At 40.2% G+C, this 25,088-nt stretch overlaps 1 protein-coding gene across 3 annotated transcripts in view; it reads right to left on the bottom strand.

The window, feature by feature from the left end:
• The window catches only part of PPM1H (protein phosphatase, Mg2+/Mn2+ dependent 1H), a 261,462-nt gene that overhangs the window by 94,840 nt on the left and 141,534 nt on the right, over positions 1-25,088 (bottom strand). For all 3 annotated transcript variants that reach the window (XM_033958800.1, XM_033958801.1, XM_033958802.1), the window contains exon 3: positions 18,617-18,958. In XM_033958800.1, the coding sequence (XP_033814691.1) occupies positions 18,617-18,958 (342 nt within the window). The remainder of the gene's footprint in view (positions 1-18,616; positions 18,959-25,088) is intronic.

Raw genomic sequence — 25,088 nt, forward strand, 5'->3', positions numbered from 1 at the left:
TTGGATATCGGACGGTAGTTAGATAACTCATTGATACTGATTTTGTAATTTTTAACAATAGGAGTAATAGATGTATACTTCCATTGAGATGGGACTGTAGACGTAATTAAACTGTTTTGGATGATAGATAGTATAAAAGGACCGAAATGTGAGAAGAATTTTTTCAAAAAAAATGGTGGAATTAATTCTAATCGAGAACTTTTTAGATTCATTTGAGGAAACAGAGATTCAATCTCTTGTAATACTGGAATTTTAAAGTTTGAACATTTTGCTGTTGGAATGTGGTTTGGTTGATCAGAATTAATGATATTTGTGGATGTGTTTTGAATGAAAGCATTGCGTATATTGTTTATCTTGTTAGTGAAAGCGTGGAGACATACTGTGGCAACATATGTAAAATTGCCCTGTCAATAAAGTTATATAACTCAGCCTTATTTCTTTTTCTTACAGAATGATCTTGAGACACTAGAGACGGACACTAAAAGAGAGCTTAAATTTAACAGGAAGAAGCGTAGTGATGCATACAGGCAAAAATAATACCAATTGTATGTGTAGGTACAAAATGCTGGATTCTGAGCTAGGAGTAATCATTTAAGAAAAAAAAATCTTGAAGTCACTGTGGATAATATGTTGACATTTTTGACCCAGTATATCTACAAACATAAGAATAGCCTTACTGGGTCAGACCAATGGTCCATCAAGCCCAGTAGCCCGTTCTCATGGTGGCCAATCCAGGTCACTAGAACCTGGCCAAAACCCAAGGAGTAGCAAGCAGTGGCTTTTCCCATGTCTTTCTCAATAACAGACTATGGACTTTTCCTCCAGGAAATTGTCCAAACCTTTCTTAAAACGAGCTATGCTATCTGCTCTTACCACAACCTCTGGCAGTGCATTCTAGAACTTAACTATTCTCTGAGTGAAAAAAAATTTTCCTCCTATTGGTTTTAAAAGTATTTCCTTGTAACTTCATCGAGTGTCCCCTAGTCTTTGTAATTTTTGATGGAGTGAAAAATCGATCCATTTCCACCTGTTCTACTCCACTCAGGATTTTGTAGACGTCAATCATATCTCCCTTCAGCCGTCACTTTTCCAAGCTGAAGAGCCCTAACTGTTTTAGTCTTTCCTCATACGAGAGGGTTTCCATTCCCTTTATCATCTTGGTCGCTCTTCTTTGAATCTTTTCTAGCACCACTATATCTTTCTTGAGATAAGGAGACCAGAATTGAACGCAATACTCCAGAGGAGGTCACACCATGGAGCGATACAGGGGCATTATTACATTCTTAGTCTTGGTAATCATCCCTTTTTAAATAATTCCTAGCATACTGTTTGCTTTTTTGGCCGCCACCGCACATTGGGTGGAAGGTTTTATTGTACTGTCTACGATGATACCCAGGATCCTTTTCTTGGGTGCTAATCCCCAAGGTGGACCCTAGATAATGGTAAGGATTATTCAACAGGAATAAAGAATAAAACTGGCAATTATCATTATGTTGCTGTAAAGGTCCATGGTTGATTATTATGTACAGTACTGGCCACACCATCAGACAAAGAATAAGGTTATGAGAAGGGCAACAAAAATGATAATGGGGAAGGAATGGCTCCCTTATGAAGAAAGGTTACACAGGTTTGGATTCGTTACATCTTTAAAGAAACACGTGAGGGGGATATGATGATGTTTATAAAAACAAGAGTGGGGTAGATGCTTGTTTAACCTTTAAACTTAAAATAAAGAGGACACTCCATAAAACTAACAATCCTGCCGAACCAGGAAAGTGGGGGTTTAAATCTTATTGACACTCCTTGTGACCTTCGGCAAATCACTTAACTATCCATTTCCTCAGGTACAAACTTATATTTTAAGCCCTCCAAGGAATAGGGAAATACTTTGTGTACCTGAATATACCACACTTTAGCTACTATTGAAAAGCAATGAATTACAATAAGATTGCACAAAAAAATCCAATACAACAGTACTTAACTTTAAAAAAGGAGACTATGATAACATGAGGGGAATGGTAAAAAAGAAACTTAGAGGTGCAGCTGCAAAGATCAAAAATATACCTCAGGTATGGATGTTATTAAAAAAATACCACCCAGGAAACCCAGGCTATATATATTCCATGTATTAAAAAAGGAGGCAGGAAGCCCAAATGGCAGCCAAATGGGATCTAGCTAAGTACTTGAACCCTGAGTTGGTCACTGTTAGAAACAGGATACTGGGCTTGATGGATCTTCAGTCTGTCCCAGTATGGCAATTCTTATGTTCTCACAGTAAATTCAACCAAATAAATAAACTAGTATACTTGAAAACAAACTGTAGAATTTTTTTCACACTGCGTATAACTAAATAGTAGAATCAGCATGGATGTACTTTTGAAGGTGTGAAGATATGATAAAAACAATTAAAATACCTCCAAGGTTATAAATTCAGATAAGGTGGACCTCTTAGTTGAAAGGAAGCTCTGGAATGAGGGGAGGGGGGTCACAGGAAGAGATTGGAAAGAGATAGACTCAGGAGTAGTGTAATCAAGTATGCATGGAATAGGCTCACAGTGGAGCTGGCAAAGACAAAAAAGTAAGGGACATGCACAGATGCAGAAGGGGATTGTAGAGCCTAGTAGTTGGTGTGGATGGGCAAACTAGATAGGCTACAGCTGTTATTTTGTATGTTTAAGAAATTAAGTAAGTAGTGCTTTTTCTGAACGTAGCTTCATAGATTAAGATACACAGAAAACAAAGAACATGTGAATTCTTATGCTAATATTTTTCGTCATGAGTAAGATTCTGTTTAATTCACTAGGCCAAGGATTTACATTCCATCTGTAATCTAACCAGTACTGTATAACTGAAATTGTTCTAACCAATGGGGCCATCTATTGGCCATTAGCTGCAACTGTAACATTATCTCACTTTTAATCCTTATATATAGGCTCCACACAGGTTAATGTTACAAAAGAAAATTATTTTTTTCAGTTCTGATATAGCATCCTAGCCAAGGCACAATATTTCACATACATTAAAGGAAAAATTCTTACTGAGTGCAAATGTTGATATTTTAAGCCATTTATAAGCACAAATGAAAACGTACACATGTAAATGATCACTTAAAACATTGTTTGCATGGCATGAACTTTCAATATAGGCATGCACATGAGTAGAGTTTGGACGGATCATGGACAGTATGAGCAAGTAGGCACATGGATTATACAATACTGCAATTTAGATGCATTCATGAGGTCTTTTGCACCAGCAATAGAGCTGGTGTAAGTGTTTTTGTCTCAATGGCCACGAATTTGGTCTCGGAGAATGAAATGTACGGTGTCAGCATCTAAGGGACAAACTTGGTTTTTTCTGTTGCATAGAGCGTTGTGGACTCCTGTTAGGTTACAAAAATTAGATAGTTCTTTGTCTAATAGATGTTGGCATTGTCATTTGGAAGCAGGAACTTTAGATCATTTACTATTTCATTGCCCATTTATTATGAATTTTTGGAAATCAATTTGGGACCAAATTAATAATTTGTTAGATAATCCGGTGGCATTATCCTATGATACTGTGATATTTGGCATGGAAATGAGAGCAAAAAGTCAGATTTCTGCGAATAATAATAAGTTATTACTTATAATGACTGGTGTTGCCATTCAGCAAATCACATAATTGGAAGGATTGGAGAAGATTAAATTACAACTTTTGGTGGAACTCTCTATGCCATATATATAAAATAGAAAGATTTATTGCATTACAAAAGGGTTATTTCAAGAAATTTCAGGATGTATGGAAACCATTAACAAAATATTGCACGGAGTAGTTAGATTTGTTTCCCTTAATTTTATTAGTATTAATTGGGTAGGGAAGGGATATTTTATTAATACATATTATATTATACTGGATTATATGGTAGGGAAGGGGGAGTGATAAGATTTTAAGTAATGTGCAAATGATAGTCTGTAAGTGATATATGTATTGTTAATGTGATTGAATCTTTGTAACACTTAATGTAATTTTAAAAATGAATAAAGAACATTAAAAAAAAAAATGAAGGTTTGTTTTCAGCCACTCAGACTAGTATCTTATATATCCCCTTTTATTAAACTGCGCTAGCAGTTTTTAATGCGGGCAGCTGCACTGAATGCCCCTTGCTGTTCCTGATGCTCATAGAGCTCCTATGAGCGTCGGGAGCAGCACAAGGCATTCAGCGAAAATCCCAGCATTAAAACTGCTTGGGCAGTTTAATAAAAGGAGGCCATAGAGAGAAGTTGGCATCTACTATTCTTTAAACAATATACCAAACCAAAAAGTAGCACCTTGCAAACTATGAATGCATGAACAGGTCTGAGGAGTTTAAAATAGCAATAAAATTGTAAGATGTAAAATTTTAAGATTACCTGGATTTCTCCTTCAGATTTGCACATCAGCTGGGATGGCAGCAGTGAATAAGGAGACTTTTTCATTCTAGCGCCATTGTTTTAATTACTTTTGAATACATAGGTCTGTTGAGGGGCCACAACAGTAGCCCTAATTTATAATCAATTTTTGTCAGACCTACAATGTACTCAGCTCTTGGAATGTACAATCATCTCAGTAAACAAAGATTCTTAGGTTTTTATAGATTTTCTAGTGGAAAAGAAGACATTTTAAATTCATGCAACCTATTAGTTGTGGTTTTTCAGGAGCAGGTCTTTGATTTCAAAGCAGCAGGAAGTACAGGAATTACAAATTAATCAATGCCTTTGCCTCATACCTTATTTTATGCTGTTAAAGCACTTTTTCTTAATCAGGCTCGGTTTCTTATATTTTGCTGACCATTTGTTTCAATGACTTGCAATGGATTATCTTACTTTAATCTACTCATAGATATTTATATTGTGGTACATCTAATTGCACTATAACCTAGAAAGCTAAATATCAATTAGACCAATGGTCTCAAATTTGCGGCCCGCCAGGTACTATTTTGAGGCCCTCAGTATGTTTATCATAATCACAAAAGTAAAAAAATAACCAGTTTCTTGATCATATGTCTCTTTAGCTATAAATGACAAAATTATTATTAAGACTTAGCCAAAAGGAAAGATTTATAAACTATAAAGAGTTTTACCTCACACAAAATTGTCATTTCTTTAATAAGACATTAACTATTTTTTTCTGAGGCACTCCAAGTACCTACAAATCCAAAATGTGGCCCTGCAAAGGGTTTGAGTTTGAGACCACTGAATTAAACTCAGAAAAACCAAAATTTTTCTTAGTAACTCCATAGTAACATAGTAGATGACAGCAGATAAAGACCCGAATGGCCCATCCAGTCTGCCCAACCTGATTCAATTTAAATTTTTTAATTTTTTTCTTAGCTATTTCTGGGCAAGAATCCAAAGCTCTACCCGGTACTATGCTTGGGTTCCAACTGCCAAAATCTCTGTTAAAACCTACTCCAGCCCATCTACCCCCTCCCAGCCACTGAAACCCTCCCCAGCCCATCCCCCACCAAACGGCCATACAGAGACACAGACCATGCAAGTCTGCCCAGTATTGGCCTTAGTTCAATATTTAATATTATTTTCTGATTCTAGATCCTCTGTGTTCATCCCACACTTCTTTGAACTCAGTCACCGTTTTACTCTCCACCACTCCCAATGATAAAATCAAAGATACAATGATACATGTGAATGGGTTGGATTATAATATCGAAGAGTCCTTAAAAATATTGGGAGTAACGGAGGAAGCAAGATGGCCGCAGTGTAGTTAGGACGCTGACAACTCGTCTCCCTGCCAGGAAAATTTTCCTCTTTATCTGAGTCTATCCGAGATCATATTGATGCCTAAAAGGAGGGGGAGAGCGGCTGCTACAGCCCGGCAACCCGAACTCACCCCATGACGGCAAGGGATGATGGACGGCATCCTCACTTAAGAGGGTAGGTAAATAGTGTGGGCAGACTTGATGGGCTATAGCCCTTATCTGCCGTCATCTTTCTATGTTTATATGTTTCTCACATCTTCGCCTCGGGGCGAACCGGCATTGCCGAACCAAAGGGAGGTTTCGGCTTTCGGGAGCGAGGTATCACTTAGCCCAGCAGGACCACTCCCTCCCCAGCAGCCACAAGAAAGGGAAACTACGGTGGCTCAGAAGGGACAGGAAGCCACTTCCCTTACTGAGCTGGAGGGATCCCTGCATCCCTGAGCTGGAGGGATCTCCGGCATCCCAGGATTCTCAAGAGGCAACAGAAGTGAACGGGAAGAGGGCAGAATTGACCATACCAGAAGGAGGACAGATTCCAGTGGTCCCAATACTGGAAAGGCCAGCAGAGTTCATGCTGGAATCTATCTGGAAGGCATTAGACTCCTTGTACCAGTTATGTGCAGGAACGCTACCTCTAGTCAAAGAACAGGAGAAAAAAATTGAGTCTTTACAGGAAGGAATGACGAATCAGGAGATAAGAATGGATTCCTTGGACCAACAGGTTCAAGGGTTACAAAAATCTCAAGTTACCTTAATGCAAGATAGACAATTGCTAGTAAGGAAAGTTGAAAATATGGAAAATTATACTAAAATGCTAAATTTAAGAATACTCAACTTTCCTAAAGTACTGACAATGTCTCCTAGAGATTTATTTAATAAATTTCTTAAGGAAGTATTTAAATATCCTGATTCATGACTTCCACCTCTACATAAAATATATTTCCTTCCAGTATCAAAGAAGGTTTCACAACCTGATGGGTTACCTGACCCAGCGAGCTTAATGGACAACAAGAATATTGGAAACTTCAGTGGATGAAGCCATCTCGTACTCTACACTTCTGGTGACTTTTGTCTTTCAACAAGACAAAGAGGCACTTCTTAGGTTGTTTTTTAGGCTTAAAGAGGTGACCTTTATGGATTCTAAGATCTCCATGTTCCCAGATGTTTCAAAACTAACTCAGACTAGAAGGAAAGGGTTCCTGCAATTGAGACAATCCGTACTGTCTTTGGGTACTAAATTTCAGCTTAGGTACCCTTGTAAATATTTGATCCTTTTGGACCAACATTCATGTATCTTTTTTGACCCTGTTCAGTTACGGTTTTTCCTAGAGGAGAAAGGAGTTGTTCCTCCCAGTACCCCCACGTGGACTTAGTCCTTACATAATCTAGAAGATGTAACACCGCTTTGTTGTAGTAGTATTGTATATTTCCTTTTTTTAAAAAAATTATTTATTGGTTTTTAATCAAAAACAGTGTCATACAAATGAAATAACAAAAGATATTCCACATATTCCACTATTATCTATACAGGCAACATAAATATCATTCGATAATTTCATTTTCCTGCATATAATAATATCATAATATATTTCCTTGATATTCATCAATTCCCATGATGTAATGTGAATTGCTTTTCCTATATTGTGGACTTTATTTGAGAGATTGTTTAATTTATAAGGAATCTTACTTACTTATTATTTTTTTTTTTTAGATTTTGTTTCCTGTTTAATTATGTGTTAATCTCTCTTTTCTAGGGCATAATCATACCCTTCTTTCTCAATGGTTCTCGATGAAAGGGAGATGATGGTTGGAAACAACAACAGGTTAAACAATCTCTGGTTATACAACTGCACATCCTGTCACATATGGGGCCTGTAGGCCACTTGCTTCAGTGTTTTATAGGTAACATCTTTCCCTCTATATCCCAACAGGGTTAATCATGAGCGTGTTGTAACATGATACCTCAATAGGCACAAAGTACAACCCATGCTTACTCATCCGAGTATGAAGGTCCTGATGGATTGAGAATTTATCTCTGGAGGTGTAGAGCATCCTCAGTTCTTCTTTCTAACTACGATCTTCTTCAGACAAAGAATGCTCCTGAGGATTCTGGATGAATTTGTTAAACCTCCTAATAATTGGATCTTCTTTCTGAGCAGTCACAAGATCAAATGGTGAAACTTCACTGCCCCAGTGCAACACAAGAGTCTCGACAACCTGTTTTGCCTGTTGTCAGGTAACAGCATCCACAGGCAAGGGTGTAACCTCAGAGCATTGCCATAATTCTCCTGTCAAAGCACCTTCTTTGGCAAGTTGATCTACGAGATCATTCTCTACTTTGTCAGGATATTCGACCGTGGTGTGACTCTTTACCTTCTTCCATCAGATGGGCATGTCATTATCCTTTACAAGTTGATCTCTGGCTAAAATCAAATCTCTGTGATGGACTGGTTTACCTTTGGAATTTAACATAATGTTGTTCTTCCAGATTGGTAGGTGAGAAACAAAATTCTGTCTCACATAATCTGAATCTGTACAAATGGTCAGTTCCTGAATCCCTTTCTGGACCGCCGACTAAACAACAACCAAACCTGCAACAATCTCAGCACATTAATTGGTCTTGGAACCTAATTGATACTTCAAGGTCTCTGCAGGCATAGTTGGATTCCAGACCACACCCATTCCTGCAACCAAATCATGGCTTGATGCTTGATGGAAGGAGCAGCCATCCACGTAGACATTGGGAATATTGGCACAGATCTTCTCATCATATAAATGGTGACAATGAGGTTCCACCTCCACAGGTGGATAATCAGGTTCTGGGATACCTGCAAGAGAATCATGTTGGCACAGTTGTGTAGATCCATCATTCCTTGGGCCACAGCATTACAATGTTTCTGAGCATACTTTACCTCTAAAGGCCATCCTTGGTGAACCAAAGTCCAGGAGACTATCCAACCTGTAGAGACTCACCCAGTCTTAATCCAGTCACTACCCAGGAAACGGATGGGTTGATGACATGGCTCCTCAATCAGCTTCTCACCTTGGATGTAACTCCTGAAATGTTGGGCAATAATGCTTTTTTGCTGTCTGAATACTTCTTCTCGATGTTCGTGAAGCCGTTGCTAGCATAGACCATGACCTGCTTATCAGAATCATACTTCTGGTTTAAAACAGCACTCATAAATTGACTGAAAAATCCCAGGTCAATGAAAAATTCATGACCTCCTCCAGGGTACGTGAGACAAGGAACGTGGCTAAGCTGATTCTTCAGTTTCTGCATAGCAGTTTCCACATCTGTTCAGTACTCCACGTCCAAGGCATATCTTTGTACCAAGGGTCTGGTAATCTCCACATACTGATCTATGAACTGTCTAGAATAGTTACATATCCCCAAGAATGAATGGAGTTCAGGAAAATTGGTAGTTCTCTTCAGCTGTTGTGGTCACAACACTATGTAGAAATTTCATGCCCTAAATAATATAGGGATTTTCTCTAAAGTCACTGTGCATTTAATGATGGCGCTAAACCATCGTTAAATGTATGGATTTTACTGCCTGATTATTAAAACGACTCACCGTGGTTTTTTCCATGCTTTCTAGCAGCTTCTGATTGGTCTATGCAAATGTAGTACAATCAGGGCAGGATTAATTCTTCGAGGGCCCCTAGGCACACAAGTACACTGGACCTCCTAGCTCTGCCCCGCCCACATCCCACCCCCATTTATTTACCTGTTTTATTATTTACTTCTTTATTTCCACTCGTATTTCTTTTTTTTCTTTTATTATAAAATTCAAAACAAACAACAAAGATTACCATACCAGTGCCAGTGTACAGTTTTAGTTCTATGCAAGCCCCAAACATCTCTGAACAAATCCTCCCTTCCTTCCTTTCCCACCTACTTGCTCAGGACTTTAACTCTGAACCCTTTCCATCTAATATAATAAAACCCTAAGCGCGCCTGCGCACTTTTACCTGCGTGCTTCCGTGATCTCTGATCCATGATCAGTAGTTCCATGGCAGCAGGAGTGCGTATGCGCGCTTACCAGTGCCAGCGGCCGGAAGAGAAATTGCAAAGCGCCGGCCTCCCTGCTCTATAGGTCCTCCATCCAGTCCACCAAAGCGGTCCGAGCAAAATGGCCTGGCAGGACTGGAGCCGGCGCAGGATTTGAATTTCGTTTTGTCAGCCCATGTCGGCGCCTTCCCCCTCTGATTGCGGTTCCTGTTTCCAGTTTGGGGGAAGTGGGCGTGCGGCCGGTGGCCACGTGCCCTGAATGAAGAATTGTCGCCCTGGAGACTAGGTAGCTCACAAAAAAAAATTAAGAAAAAGCGCTGGTAATTCTGTACTTTTACAGAATCTATCCCCCCCTAATATACTCCAGCAGACCCTGCAAGCATTCAAGGCTGCCTATCTGTACAGCAGGAGCAGGAGAGAGAGAGATGGCCTTGGGGAAGGACGGAGGGGACAGGAAAGGGAAAGATGGCAAAAGAGGTGCAACGGGCTAAAACACTAGTATGTATATAAAAGTGTTCAAATGCATGTAAAGCAGTAATACTATCCAAAACATAAGTTTATATTAATAACCAAGTTTGCAACTTGTCTCAACTGTCATTCAACTTTAACCCATATGTATAAACAACCAAATCTGTAACTACTCTGGTACGTTCCACTCCATGTATGCTAATTTGTAACAAAACAACAAGGCAAGCGGTCCACCAAAGAATCCAACGTGGAACAAAAGAAGACTTATAAAATCATGAAAGGCATAGAGAAGGTGGAGAAGGACAGATTCTTCAGACTAACAGGGCCAACATAAACAAGAGGGCATTCAGAAAAATTGAAGAGAGACAGATTCAAAACGAATGCTAGGAAGTTCTTCTTCACTCAGAGGGTGGTGGACACCTGGAATGCGCTCCCAGTGGAGGTGATAGGGCAGAGTACAATATTGGGCTTCAAAAAGGGATTTGAAGACTTCCTGAAGGAGAAGGGGATTGAAGGGTACAGATAGAGGGTACAGATAGAGGCTATCTATACAGGTACTAATGAATAGGGAATAAAGAATTTAGGTAAGGATTTACAGGTCACGAACCTGGGGGCCACCGCGGGAGCGGACTGCTGAGCACGATGGACCCCTGGTCTGACCCGGCAGAGGCAATGCTTATGTTCTTATGCAGCAGACAATAAGAAGATTCAAATCACTTTACAAATTAACAAATAAAAAAAAAGGAAAATAAGATATAATTTTATTGGACTAATACATTTTTAAATTAGGTTTCAGAGGTCAAACCCTCTTTCCTTAGGTAAGTAAAGTATACTGCTGTTACAATATCCTGTCCTGACCTGAGGAAGGAGAATTTGGCCTCTAAAAGTTAGTCAAAAATATATTAAAATTAATCCAATAAAATGATCACTGTATTTCCATTTTCTGTTTATAAACATTTATCAACACAGCTACAATACTACTTTATCCTATAACAAAAAATAAAAAAAAATAGAAATTTTTTTTTCTACCTTTGTCATCTTGATTTTTATATAGGCTCTCTATCTGCTGAATTTGGGTATTCCTATTTGCACTAGAGTTCTCTATAGTTTATTGTAATCCACATAGCCAATAGTTTTGCTGTAGTCGATGAAGCAAAGGTATAGAGGGTTTTGGTGTTCTTTGCTATTCTCCAATATTCATCTAATAATGGACTAGGACTCGAGCACAAATTGATGGGACCTAAGCTTCTGCTTTCCTCATCTTGTCATTTTCTTCCTTCATCCACTGTCTGCCCACCTCCTTCCATCTTTCCATTTCTCCTCCTGCCCTCTCCCCTGCTCCCTTGGTCTGGCATCCATCTTCTTCCCTCTGTTCCCTCTCATGGTCTGGCATTTCTCTCTTTCCATTTCCCTCTCTCTTCTCATTTCTTCCACTCAGATCTGATATTTCTGTCTCCTTCCCCCTTTCCCCCCATGCTCTGGCATCTCTCTCTTCTCTATTTTCTTCTTCCGTCTACATTAAATTCTCTCTTACTATTCAGTCCTCAGTTTCCCTCTTTTCACTGTGCCTACCCACAGATTGCCACTCCTTTCCTTTACCCCTCCACTATCTCACTAACTCTATTCTTCCCCCCCCCATCCAGCATATGCCTTTTTCTTTCTCCTCTCCTTCCATCCAGTATGTGTTCTCTTTCTCCACTTCCATTCAGCATCTGCTCTCCCCTTTCAACTGACATCCGTCTGCCCTCTTCTCTCTCTCCCTTCTCCCCACTTCCATCATCTGCCCAACTGCCCCTTTCTCTCTCTCTCCCACTCTCCACCCCAGGCCCATCTCCCTCTCTTCCCCTCACCTTCGTGCTGGTCACCACTTACATTATTCATTATTCTTTGGAGGGTTTGCGGCCTGTAACCCTCCCCACCATCACCTTCTGTTCCTCCGAGGGTTTCCGATCTCTGCTCCTCCACTTCTCCCCCTCACCTCCTCGGGGTGCTTGCAGCCCACACTCCTCTCCACCTCCTCCTTCTTCCCCACTGCATCCAGGCCCTGCACCCCCTCTACGGACTTTTCAGAGGAGCTGCAATTTGAAGTACACTTCACACCACCAGCTACTCCTCTTCCTCCTTCCCCACTGCGCTCAACACCTGCAGCAAACACCCCCCCCCCCCACGGCGCTCATCTGCTGCAGAGGCTCCTGCTTCCATCCCATAGACGAAGAACGCTCGTACAGCTAGCAGGTAGCAAGATCAGCCACAGCACCTGCAAGCAGTGCTCAGCCCAACGCTTCCCACTGAAGCGAACTGCCCAGGCGGAAACATGAAGCTGCTTCAGAGGGGAACTTTAGGCTGAGCACTGCTTGCAGGTGCTGGGGCTGGTCTTGCTGTTGATGCCCTGGTGGGGCCTGATCTTGCTGTCATGGGGGGGGCCCCAATCTTGCTGTCACTGGGGGGGGGGGGCAATCTTGCTGTCATCGGAGTAGGGGTGAGGAGGCCCAATCTTGCTATCATCAGGGGGGAGGCCCGATCTTGCTGTCATCGGAGGGGGGCCTGATCTTGCTGTTATGGCCTTAAAAAAAAAAATTGGAAAAGTGATGGTGAGTGGGCCCCCCTCACAATTTCGGGCCCTAGGCACGTGCCCCCTGGGCCTATCCGTTAATCCGGCCCTGAGTACAATGAGAAACATAGAGTATGACGGCAGAAAAGGGCCGTTGGCCCAACAAGTCTGCCCACTCGAATAACCCACCCCCCTAAGCACTTCCTCGAAGTGAATCCACATGTTTATCCCATTTATTCTTAAAATCGAGCATGTTGTTGGCCTCTACAACCTGAAGTGGAAGATCATTCCAACGATCAACCACCCTTTCGGTGAAGAAATACTTCCTAATGTCACCATGAAATCTCCCAGAATGTCTCTATCATGTCTCCCCTCTCTCTGCGTTCCTCGAGAGAGTATAGTTGCAACTTACCTAGACGTTCTTCATATGGGAGATTCTTGAGTCCTGAGACCATCCTCGTGGCCAATCTCTGAACTAACTCTATTCTCAGCACATCCTTTTGATAATGTTGCCTCCAAAATTGGACACAGTATTCCAGATGTGGTCTCACCATGGACCTGTAAAGCGGCATTACCACTTCAGGCTTTCGGCTGACAAAACTTCTCCGGATGTGTAAATAGCAGCTTTCTAAAATAATTATGTACATGCATTGGTCACTTACATGTATAAATGCTGCTATTTATACATATAGCTGCATGAGTTTTCTTAAATGATCTCCTATATATCCCAAACTGTTTTGCTTTAGTAGTGTATGAAAAAAGTATAAACCAAGTGGAAAGCTAAAGTCTGAACGAGAGTGGTATTTGCCATTCAATCTTTAAAAAAAAAAAAAAAAGATATATTTTGCTGAAACACAAGCCACCACCTTTTCTTTTCGTGGCCCTGAAATATGGAATGAACTGTCTACTACCTATAGACAATGACTAAAACATCAAATTGTAAAAAAAACCCAACAAACATATATATTTAAAAACATATATTTTAAACAGGCCCTGGATGAAGATCTTTAAGAAGGCAGTGTGAGGCTGTCTAGAGCAGGTATACGGATTATGAACTGTTTAGAGAAAGTATTGGGACAAGCAAAATTACCAGCACACTTTATGGCTAATTATTTATGTGATGATTTTTTTGTCTATTTAATGGGATGTTCTATTTGATTATTTTACTTTTATCTTTGATATTTATCTGTGTTTTGGTTGTAATCTGCCTGAGTTAGGTAGAATAAATAATATAGTAGTTTAAAGAACAAAGTTCAAAATATTTGCACCTTCACAAAATCTTTTAAGTACATTTTACTTATGAACCTGGTACATGAATACATATTTTCATTTGCTGTAGGTATAGAGAACTCCAAACAAATGCATTTATTTGTTTTAATTCTTTCCCAGCTGGATTTTACCTGCACTGTCTGAACAGTGTGCAATTGTGCTCTTTCCTTATAGCTGAGCCAAGGCTGCAGTCAGTCATGGCAGAATGCCTTGGAGGACGTTCCACCTTCTGTTGCCACCAACTTCAGCAGCTGAATCGCTGGATCTAGCTGAGCCAAAGGAGCAGAGAGCCTTGTCAGAATGTCTTGGAGGAAGCTGTGCCCTCTATTACTGCCTATGTCTCTGTCTGCATCTCTGTGATATCAGTCATTTGGTTTCTTCTTTAAAAACTGTTGAATTATATCACACATCAGTTACTGAATTGTATGTTAATTGTGCTCTTTTCTTGGAACTGAGGGTGCAGAGAGCTTTGCTGAAGCACCATGGAGGAAGATCTGCCCTCCATTACTGTCTTTGTTTCTGCCTGCATCCGTGCTGTTTGGTGACTGCAATAGTTCTGCACTCCCTTAAAAAAATACTCAAGCATAACATGCATATCAGGTACATGTATTAGGAGCATAATATACTCCTTTGGGTGCCTCTAGAATGGGAGGTTTTTTTTGGTCATTTTTGGTATATTTCTTGTCACCAATAGTAACATAGTAACACAGTAGATGACGGCAGATAAAGACCCGAATGGTCCATCCAGTCTGCCCAACCTAATTCAATTTAAATATTTGTAATTTTTTCTTTTTTTTTCTTATTTCTGGGCAAGAATCCAAAGCTATACCCGGTACTGTGCTTGGGTTCCAACTGCCAAAATCTCCATCAAAACCTACTCCAGCACATCTACACCCTCACAGCCATTGAAGTCCTCTCCAGCCCATCCTCCCCCAAACGGCCATATACAGACACAGACCACGCAAGTCTGCCCAGTACTGGCCTTAATTCAATATTTAATTTTATTCCATCTGCTTATATCTCTGGAATCCTCCAGGCCACTTTTTTGATCCTGAATCATTGGGTTGTAGGTCCACAAACCCAAACCTGGGATGTTAAATGAATGCTGGTTGCATGATAGAAACATGATAGCAGATAAAGGTCCAATGGCCCATCCAGTCTGCCCATCCTCAGTAACCATTATTTCTTCCTCTAAGAGACCCCACATGCCTATCCCACGCTTTCTTGAATTCAGACACAGTCTCTGTCTTCACCACCTCTTCCGGAAGACTGTTCCACGCATCTACCACCCTTTCTGTAAAAAAAAGTATTTCCTTAGATTACTCCTGAGCCTATCACCTCTTAATTTCATCCTATGCCATCTCATTCTAAAGCTTCCTTTCAAATGAAAGCGACTCGACTCATGCACATTTACGCCATGTAGGTATTTAAACATTTCTATCATATCTCCCTTCTCCCGCCTTTCCTCCAAAGTATACATATTGAGATCTTTAAGTCTGTGCACCATTTTAGTAGCCTTCCTCTGGACTGACTCCATCCTTTTTATATCTTTTTAAAGGTGAGGTCTCCAGAATTGCACACAGTATTCTAAATGAGGTCTCACCAGAGTCTTATACAGGGGCATCAATACCTCCTTTTCCTATGCACCCTAGCATCCTTCTAGCTTTCACCATCATCTTTTCAACCTGTTGGACCATCTTAAATTCATCATATCTAATCACACCCAAGTCCCGCTCTTCTGTCGTGCAGATAAGTTCTTCACGCCCTAAACTGAACCGTTCATGACCTTGCATTTCTTACCATTAAATTTTAGCTGCCAAATTTCAGACCATTCTTCAAGCATCGTTAGGCCTTTCTTCATGTTATTCACACCATCCGAGGTGTCTACTCTATTGCAGATTTTGGTATCATCCGCAAAGAGGCAAATCTTACCTGACAGCCTTTCAGCAATATCGCTTATAAAAATGTTAAAAAGAACAGAGCTTTGAGGCACACCACTGGTAACATCCCTTTACTCAGAGGGATCTCCATTAACCACTACCCTCTTTCGTCTTCCACTCAAACCAGTTCTTGACCCAGCCCATCACTTTGGGGCCCATCCCGAGGGCACTCAGTTTATTTATTAAATATCTCTGTGGAACATTGTCAAAGGCTTTGCTAAAATCTAAATATACCACATCTGGTGTACTCCCTCTACCCAATTATCTGGTCACCCAGTCAAAAAAATTGATTAGATTTGTCTGACAAGAGCTACCTCTATTGAATCCATGTTGCGTCTGGTCCTGTAATCCACCAGATTCCAGAAACTTCACTATTCTCTGTTTTAAAAGTGTTTCCATTAATTTGCTTACCACAGAAGTCAGACTTACTAGCCTGTAATTCCTTACTTCTTCCATTTTTGTGCCCTTCTCCAGTCCCCTGGAACCACTCCCGACTCTAGAGAAGCACTGAAAAGGTCAGTTAGCGGAGCCACCAGAACTTCCCTAAGTTTCTTCTGCACCCCGTTTGTAAGCACAAAGTACAGTATGACATCATCTATATTGTATACCACTCTGTGCGTCAGTGTGGGCGGTATAAAAATTTCAAATAAACCACAAAGCATTTTTTAGGCTGTAAGGAAGTCTCTCTCAAATTTTTTGGGCACTAAATGGAGCAAATGTTTTTCGCGGCACATTGTAATTGAAATTATAAAACTACAAAACCACCAAAAATTAAATCTGAGCGTTATTTATTTAAAGTTCTTTAAGCTATGTATGGGTAATTGGAACTCAACTCTCAATAAGCAACTGGGACTGAGGGTTCCTCCCACCATTATAAATTAAATTTGAATTCAAGTTCTTAAACTTAGGGCTTTCAATCAGTTTATGGGAACTTCTTATAAATCAATAAAGAGTTCACCAGGGTGTATTCGCGCATAGTTGCACTCTAGAGTGTACCGCAGGAATAGCCCACAAACATTGTTCTGTTCAGCCCCAAGAATGTTTTTAAATCAAATGAAATCAAAACGGAACTTATAATTTATTTACACAAGTCTCTAGCACCGTTTTGATTTGTTCCAGTTACAAGTACGAAAGAATAAACGCTGAATTTTTGGGATATAGTAATGCATTTAAAATGGTGTGGAGCCCACTGACATCATTTATTGCGTCACATTAGCTGTCATGTACCTTTTCTTGATTTCCTTACGCATCCAGGGTGGGAGGGAGGGAGGGGGGGAAAGCATTATTATTTATTGAAATTATATGTGTTTCTACTTTTATTGGTGAAAGGAAGGGGGGGGGAGAAAATGCCTGTTTTCAAAATGTTTGTATATTTAAAGTGCTTTTCCTGATTTGTTTATGCTTAAACTCTTTGTAATGCCCTGTTAATATTTGAAAAATAATAAAGATTTTTAAAATGAGAGTTGAGAGCCAGTCTATTTCGATAGTATATTACATTTTGACCCCTCTCTTTGGAGTAGGCTAGATTTTTGTGGGTAATTGAAACAACAGTGAAACTAAAGTAGATAGAATAGAAATGCTGATCAATGTGATGGATGTGCTTGTTTTTGAGTACAAATTAACTCAAAAGGCAGCTTGATAATCGACAAGCAAACATGCATTTCATCATCCACCATTTGCAGTCATTCTCTTTTCTCGATTTAATTTCTGTCACAGCTTAAAATCCAAGTTCAGAAAGATAAGAAGATCCAAACAGTAACAAATCCTTGATTGCTTTGTTGTACAAGTTAGGACAACTATTGCATTAAAACTAAAACTAAAATTATTTGCCATTAGTTTTCAATGACCAATCACATCAAAGAATGATGCTTGTCTGGGTGTTTGTATCCTTACAAATACAGATGCTCATAACATTGCCAGACTCTTGCCTACGTGATGTACATGTCATCTATTTTAGTGTATACCTATGAAGGAAATTTTTAAAAATAAAGTAAAATTCTGGAATCTCTCTTGGCACACCTGGAATCTCTTCGGGGCACACCACTGTGCCTTGGCACACAGTTTGAGAGACACTGTTGTAAGGGCTCCTGTGCTAGTTAGCTAACAAGCATTAATGTAGATACACTAACTTCCAACAATATAATATTAAAAATTCAGAGCACACGCTATCTGAATGCATTCCACGGTAGGCCATTTTAAGCTGTGGTAGCGTTTACCATTGCTTAGTAAAAGGTCCTTTAAATAAATCATAAGCCCACTCCAGTAATGCTGTTGGAACTGCCACTTTTGTGCCAAGGTAAATTTATTCGTTATGAATCTAGGTGGGAAAATTTAACAAGACAAGAGGGGAACGTTTTGAGAAGCAGCAATTTGACCAGCTGACTCCTGGCATTTTCTTCTTAAACTTTTTGAAAATGAACCCCAAAAGGGGCATTAGTGATGTAAGAAGAGAAAATCATAGATCAAGACCTACCACAGTACAGAAATTCTAACGGGAAAAAAAAAAAGATTCTCAAGCTTAAATGTTGCAAAAATGTTATCTCCGTGTCAAAAAAAACAAATTAGTAAGAAAACCGAAACTGATTTTTGCAAGCATGGTAAATCTGAGAGCCAAAGCATAACTCTGTAAATCTACCTACCATTTCTCTGAAGGCATTTTCAATGGCTCCAATAACGAGGCACTCATGTGGAATCTTCTTCTCTGTAAAGAAGCGTGTTTGTGGAGTACTAGGTGAGCCTGGAGCCCCTGCTGCCCCTCGCAGGGAAGCAGCTCTGGTTAGAGTTCTGTTGTTATTGGCTGTTTCGGGTTCCTCTCCAAGGCAGGTGGGGGGAAGCACTGCTGAATTCTTCAGGATCTCCACAATACCCTGCAGTTGGTCTACAATATGATGCTGAAGTAATTTGGAAGCAACCACAGCAGCCCCAGCTCCAGCATGTCCATCAAACAGGGCCCAGTAAGAAAGCGTAATGCCATCTGCTTCCTAATAATAAAACGAGAAAGGAAATTGCAGTTTAACTTTATTCATTTGTCCTACTTTTATCATTTTATTATTCACAATGTAACTATACACTGCACTCATAGGTGTTGATTGGTGATGAGAAGGAGAGAGGAGGTGTGTCCCCATTCTAGATGCTGGTGCAGAACTGGCTCTCTTCCCACCACCCAAATGACCTCCCTCCTCTTTGCACCCCTAAACTAAGCAAATTGTACTTATGACTGCAGTTAAATTTAGTTTATTTACAGGATGATATCCAATTTTAGAAGGGATTTATAATCAGACATCAGATTGTGTCAGGCTTGAACCCAAGACACACATTTATAGCTCTAATTTTTTAAAATTCTTCTAGTGACAAGAAAAATAGAGGCAAAATAAAATGCAACAAATAAAAAAGCAGATATAAAGGCAATATTTTATTAGTAACAAGTTTATAGTTTATTATTTCTATTCCCCTTTATACAAGAACAACATTACATACATAATTTTAAAATACAATAATACACAAGACACTTAAATATATATACCACAAAACTGTCACTGTAACATACATCAACCAAGAAATTCATAACAATCGATTTTCCAAAAAAAAGATGAGCCAATTACCAGTCAAACCCACAAATGTCCGCAACATTAAGAGGCATATTTCATCTGGCAAAAAAAGATGTCGCTTCAACAGTTTCTTAAAATGGCACAACTCTTTCTTCTGTCGGAGATATACTGGAAGATTCTTCCACTACATCAGTTCATATAACCCCAGTCTCCATTATCCATCTGTTTTGGCATGCAAGTTTTGGGACCATATAACTAGAATTGCAGGTTACTCGATGTTCAGCACCTGTTCCCACTTTTAGATCTGCTGCACTTTAGCAACTCCACACTTACTGCATCACGTTTTCAAATGGATAAACACAAGGTTTATGCAACACCTTGCAGAACTACTCTGCCACTGGCTGGTGAAAGCCTTTCAGCAGAATCCACGTCGAGTACTTCTACCAGCAAATAAAATGGCCCAGGTAGCATTTCTCTGCTATCCACTTCGGATTCCAGTTTCACTTGCTGATATTATTACAATTCACATTTGTGCCTCATAATAGTGTGTCCACATAGTTCGAGTCCCATTAGGAAGGCAGTTTTAGCCGAAACATAGCCCATGTTGGGTCCGTACCATTGATTTCCTATGTGGATTTATGTGGATTGTTATGTATTTTCCATGTGTTGGACTGAATACATTCCTGCATCAAGAACATCTCTTCCACAGTACTTTCTTGGTAATTTTCCATTCAACATTTTTTAATATCCATCTACAAAGTTTTTATTGAATGTTTCAAAAACTGATCCAGAACTTGGAGACTTGGTGGATGGCTGGATAACTGTTAAGCTCCCTCCTCTGAGCATCATTTATTGGACTCCAGAGATATAATTTTTCTTCTATCTTACAGAAAACTCCCGCAAAATCTACAGGAAAGACAAAAATATTAAAAGAAGATCCACAGACTCTTAGTGGGATTCCTTTGCCATTGGTTGCTTTGGATGTGATAGAGGTAATGGAGGAACTCAGAAATATCAATTTAATGTTAATTGAGATGAGAAAAGAGATGAATATCATGAATAGCAAATTGAATTTGGTAAACAACAGAATGGATAAGATTGAAAATAGAATAGAAAAAAATTGAACATGTGCAAAATGGCCATAAAGAAGATCATAAGATCCTAAAAGAAATGGTTAAAAAAATGATGGATCTTGAGAACAGATCAAGAAGACAGAATTTAAGGATCCTTGGATTAAAGAAAGAGGCAGAAGGAAGAAATATGATTTCCTTTTTAGAAGAAATATTACTGAAATAAACTTCCTATCAAATTGAAAGTGCCAATTGAAATAGAGAGAGCACAGAGGATCCCAGGGAGAAAATGTCAAAATCAAGAAAATCCCAGGCCAGTAATAGTAAGATTACTGAGATTTCAACATGTTTTAGAGATTTTAAGTTGCAAAAGAAACAAAAAATTTGGCTTATAAAGATTCCAAGTTACTGTTTGTCCCAGATTTTGCCAAAGAGACTGTTCAGCTGAAAAAGCAATTTCTACAATTAAGACAACCATTAAAGGAAATTGGAGCTAAATATGGGTTATTTTATCCAGCATTGATGGGAGTTACATCTAAAGAAAAATTTCATCAATTTGAGGATCCAGAAAAACTTAAAGAGTTTCTGTCATCTCAAGAAACACCTATGAACTAAAGATTATTATATTGATGGAATATATGTATTTGTTATTTTTTACTTTTTATTTACCTTGATCTGAAAAAGTTTTGAGAAATACAGAAATAACTTAATATTTTTGTTACTGACTTTATTTGATATTAAAAATGGTTGCTGCAACTGATTTTAACTGTAGTGGAACTATTGGAATAATTATCATTTAAAACAGAAGTAGATTCTACACTTGAGTAGGAAAATCAGCTGATACATTAATATATTCATATAGTCACCTGACGTCAGAGGAAACGGATGATGAGTGGGGGGGGGAGGAAGGGGAGGAGAAACAGAAGAGGCTTTGAAGAATCTTCGTTCTGGTATGGAGCCGGGAGATCCGATGCTTTGGTAGAGAACAGCGGAGGTGCAGGAAGTGCTGTGAAGAATCTACATTAAAGGCTGCGATGGTGTAGTGGGGAGGAGAGCAACATTATATTCCCGCCAACACGCAGCTCCAGTCCATCCCAGCTCAGAGTCCTCCCAGAAGTGCCACCCTCGCCACCTAGATGAACTGCACTCAATCTTCCGGTTCCAGGTTAGACAAACACACCACCCAGTTTCAGCCAGTATCTGGGAAAATCGGCGATCTCCCATCACTAACTCTAACTGGAGTCGGTGGTGAGGAAGGAGATGTCCATGCTTCAGGACCGGCTGTTTATATCACTGGCTCCATCCCATAAAGAAAACCTGGACAAGAACCAGCGAGAAAGTGGACAGACCCTGGGGCCGGCAGCAGCTACCTCTCGAGAAGTCCATGTAATCGGCCATGCTGAACTCTCAGCTGCCCCAGATAGGGCATGAGTCTCAATACAGGTTTATTGCCAGAAAGAGGTCGCAGGCGAGGCCAAGAACAGAGTGACCCGGCGGCTGGTTTACATTGTGCAGTGTCCAGAGACAGGACATTATAAAGGAAGACATGACTGTTACAAAGTCTTTTACCAGAATAGAAAATGCTTATAAGCTGTTTTATTGTCAAAATTGAATGGCACGAATGAGATAAAGTTAAGTTTGCCTTATCAGTCATTTTGTTCATTTATAGGTATATGAATAAAAAAAAACAAACCTTCTTGTTGCATTTTACCATTTCTTTAAAAATGAATACACATTCCTAGTTTTACAGTAGTATAATCTCATAGACAGCACCTTAATAGAAACCTCTGCCCCCAAGATCAGAATTATGAGCTTCTCTGTCACAGGTTCCAATCCCAGCCCTACCAACACCAGCACCTATCTTATACGCTAGCATATCTGTGATAGGATAATAAGCGCAACAAGATATTTTGCTCTTGGAAGCTGCTTGATGTTGGAAATATGTTGTACAAGTATGCACCCAGGACATGGATATGTTTGTCATTGAAATTGAATTGCAAATCACTCTGAATGTTAAGTGCTGTGTACAACTATGATGGTTATATAAACAAACTATGGAGTATAAATCTATTTATTAGTGTCTCTGTCTGATCGAGGGTGCGTGGAGCACTTGATGCCTTATCTTCCATCATTCCATTAGTGTGAGAGGCTCTATCAATTGAATGAATTTATCTATATAATTTAATTATTTATTTTAGGAGGTTAACATACTTCAATATATATTTATTCTTCATGAAAAGGGAGTAATTGGTTTTTAGGTATAATTATTTTATACATGAATTAAGGTAAATTCTTATTTCAATTGGTTTTTAATGGATAGGAATATTGAAATGCGATGGAGGAAACGAGATCCAAGATGGTAAACAACCGGGACTTAAATTGCCTATACACAAATGCTAGGAGCCTAAGAGCCAAAATGGAGGAGATAGAAGTCATAGTCAGTAAAAAGGACATAGACATAATTGGAGTCACTGAAACATGGTGGTCCAAGGACAACAAATGGGATGTGGTCTTACCAGGGTACAAACTCTACAGGAGAGACAGGACATACAAGAAGGGTGGAGGAATAGCGCTATACATAAAGGACTCCATTCCTTCAACCAGGATGGAAACAGCAATAAGGGCGGACAACTTGGAATCACTATGGGTTAAGCTACCAGGAGGAAATGGAGCTGACATAAAATTGGGACTGTACTATCGCCCACCAGGACAACCGGAAGCAAACGACCAGGACCTGGAGGCTGAATTAAGGCAGGTATGCAAAAGCGGAAGTGTGGTGGTGATGGGGGACTTCAACTACCCTAGCATAGACTGGAGTATTGGACACTCAAACTCCACAAGGGAAACAAAATTCCTGGAAGCTATAAGGGACTGCTTCATGGAACAGCTGGTCATGGAACCAATAAGAGGAGAAGCCACTCTTGACCTAATCCTCAACGGGCTAGGGGGACCCATAAAGGAGGTGGTAGTACTAGCGCCACTAGGAAACAGCGATCACAACATGATCCATTGCAAGCTAGAAATAGGAACACCAAAAGTGAAGAAAACCACAACGACAGCACTAAATTACAGAAAAGGGAACTACGAGGCCATGAGGAAAATGGTAGGAAAGAAACTCAGCAACAGCTCAGGGAAGATGGAGACCGTAGAAAAAGCCTGGTCCCTGCTCAAGGGCACGGTACACGAAGCGCAGAACCTGTACGTCCCCAGGTTTAGGAAAGGATGCAAGAAGAATCGAACAAAAAACCCGGTGTAGATAACAAATGCAGTAAGAAAGGCGATAAGTGACAAGAAAGCATCGTTCAGAAAATGGAAAAAGGACCAAACCAAGGACAAACAAGATGAACACAAAAGGCACCAAAAGGAATGTCACCGAGTGGTACGGAAAGCAAAAAGAGAATATGAGGAGAGACTAGCAGAGAAAGCAGGAAACTTCAAACCATTCTTCAAGTATGTGAAGGGGAGACAACCGGCCAGGGAGGAAGTGGGACCATTGGATGATGGAGACAGGAAGGGAGTGGTAAAGGAAGAAACAGAGATAGCTGAAAGGTTAAACAAGTTCTTCTCGTCAGTCTTCACGAGAGAGGACACATCCAATATTCCAGAACCCGAGGAGATCTTACATGGAGACCAGGATGGGAAACTGGTCAAACTAGAAGTAAGCCGGGAGGAAGTCCTCCGTCAGATAGACAGACTAAAGAGCGACAAATCACCAGGTCCGGACGGCATCCACACAAGGGTACTAAAAGAGCTGAGAAACGAAATAGCAGAAACTTTTCGCAAAATATGTAACCTTTCCTTAGAAACTGGGGAGATCCCAGAGGACTGGAAAAGAGCAAATGTCACGCCCATCTTCAAGAAAGGATCAAGGGGAGACCCGGGAAACTACAGGCCGGTGAGTTTGACCTCGGTTCCGGGAAAGATGATGGAAGCACTGATTAAGGACACCATCTGTGGCCACATAGAAAACAATGGGCAGCTGAAGGCAAGCCAGCACGGCTTCTGCAAGGGAAGGTCATGCCTCATGAACTTGCTGTACTTCTTTGAGGGAATAAACAGACAGATGGATAAAGGGGAATCCATTGACATCATTTACCTTGACTTCCAAAAAGCCTTCGACAAGGTACCCCACGAACGGCTGCTTAAGAAGCTGTGGAACCACGGGGTGCAAGGGGATATCCACCGATGGATCAAACACTGGCTGGCAGGCAGGAAACAAAGGGTTGGAGTAAAGGGCCATTACTCAGAATGGCAATGGGTCACGAGTGGAGTCCCACAGGGGTTGGTGCTGGACCGCTCCTGTTCAATATATTTATTAACGACTTGGAGACAGGGACGAACTGTGAGGTCATTAAATTTGCGGACGACACCAAACTCTACAGCAGGGTTAGAACCAAGGAAGACTGTGAAAACCTGCAAAGGGACTTAACGAGATTGGAAGACTGGGCAAGAAAATGGCAAATGAGTTTTAACACTGAGAAATGCAAAGTCAT

The sequence above is a fragment of the Geotrypetes seraphini genome, chromosome 9, assembly GCF_902459505.1.
Source record: "Geotrypetes seraphini chromosome 9, aGeoSer1.1, whole genome shotgun sequence".
Taxonomy (NCBI): Eukaryota; Metazoa; Chordata; class Amphibia; order Gymnophiona; family Dermophiidae; genus Geotrypetes; species Geotrypetes seraphini.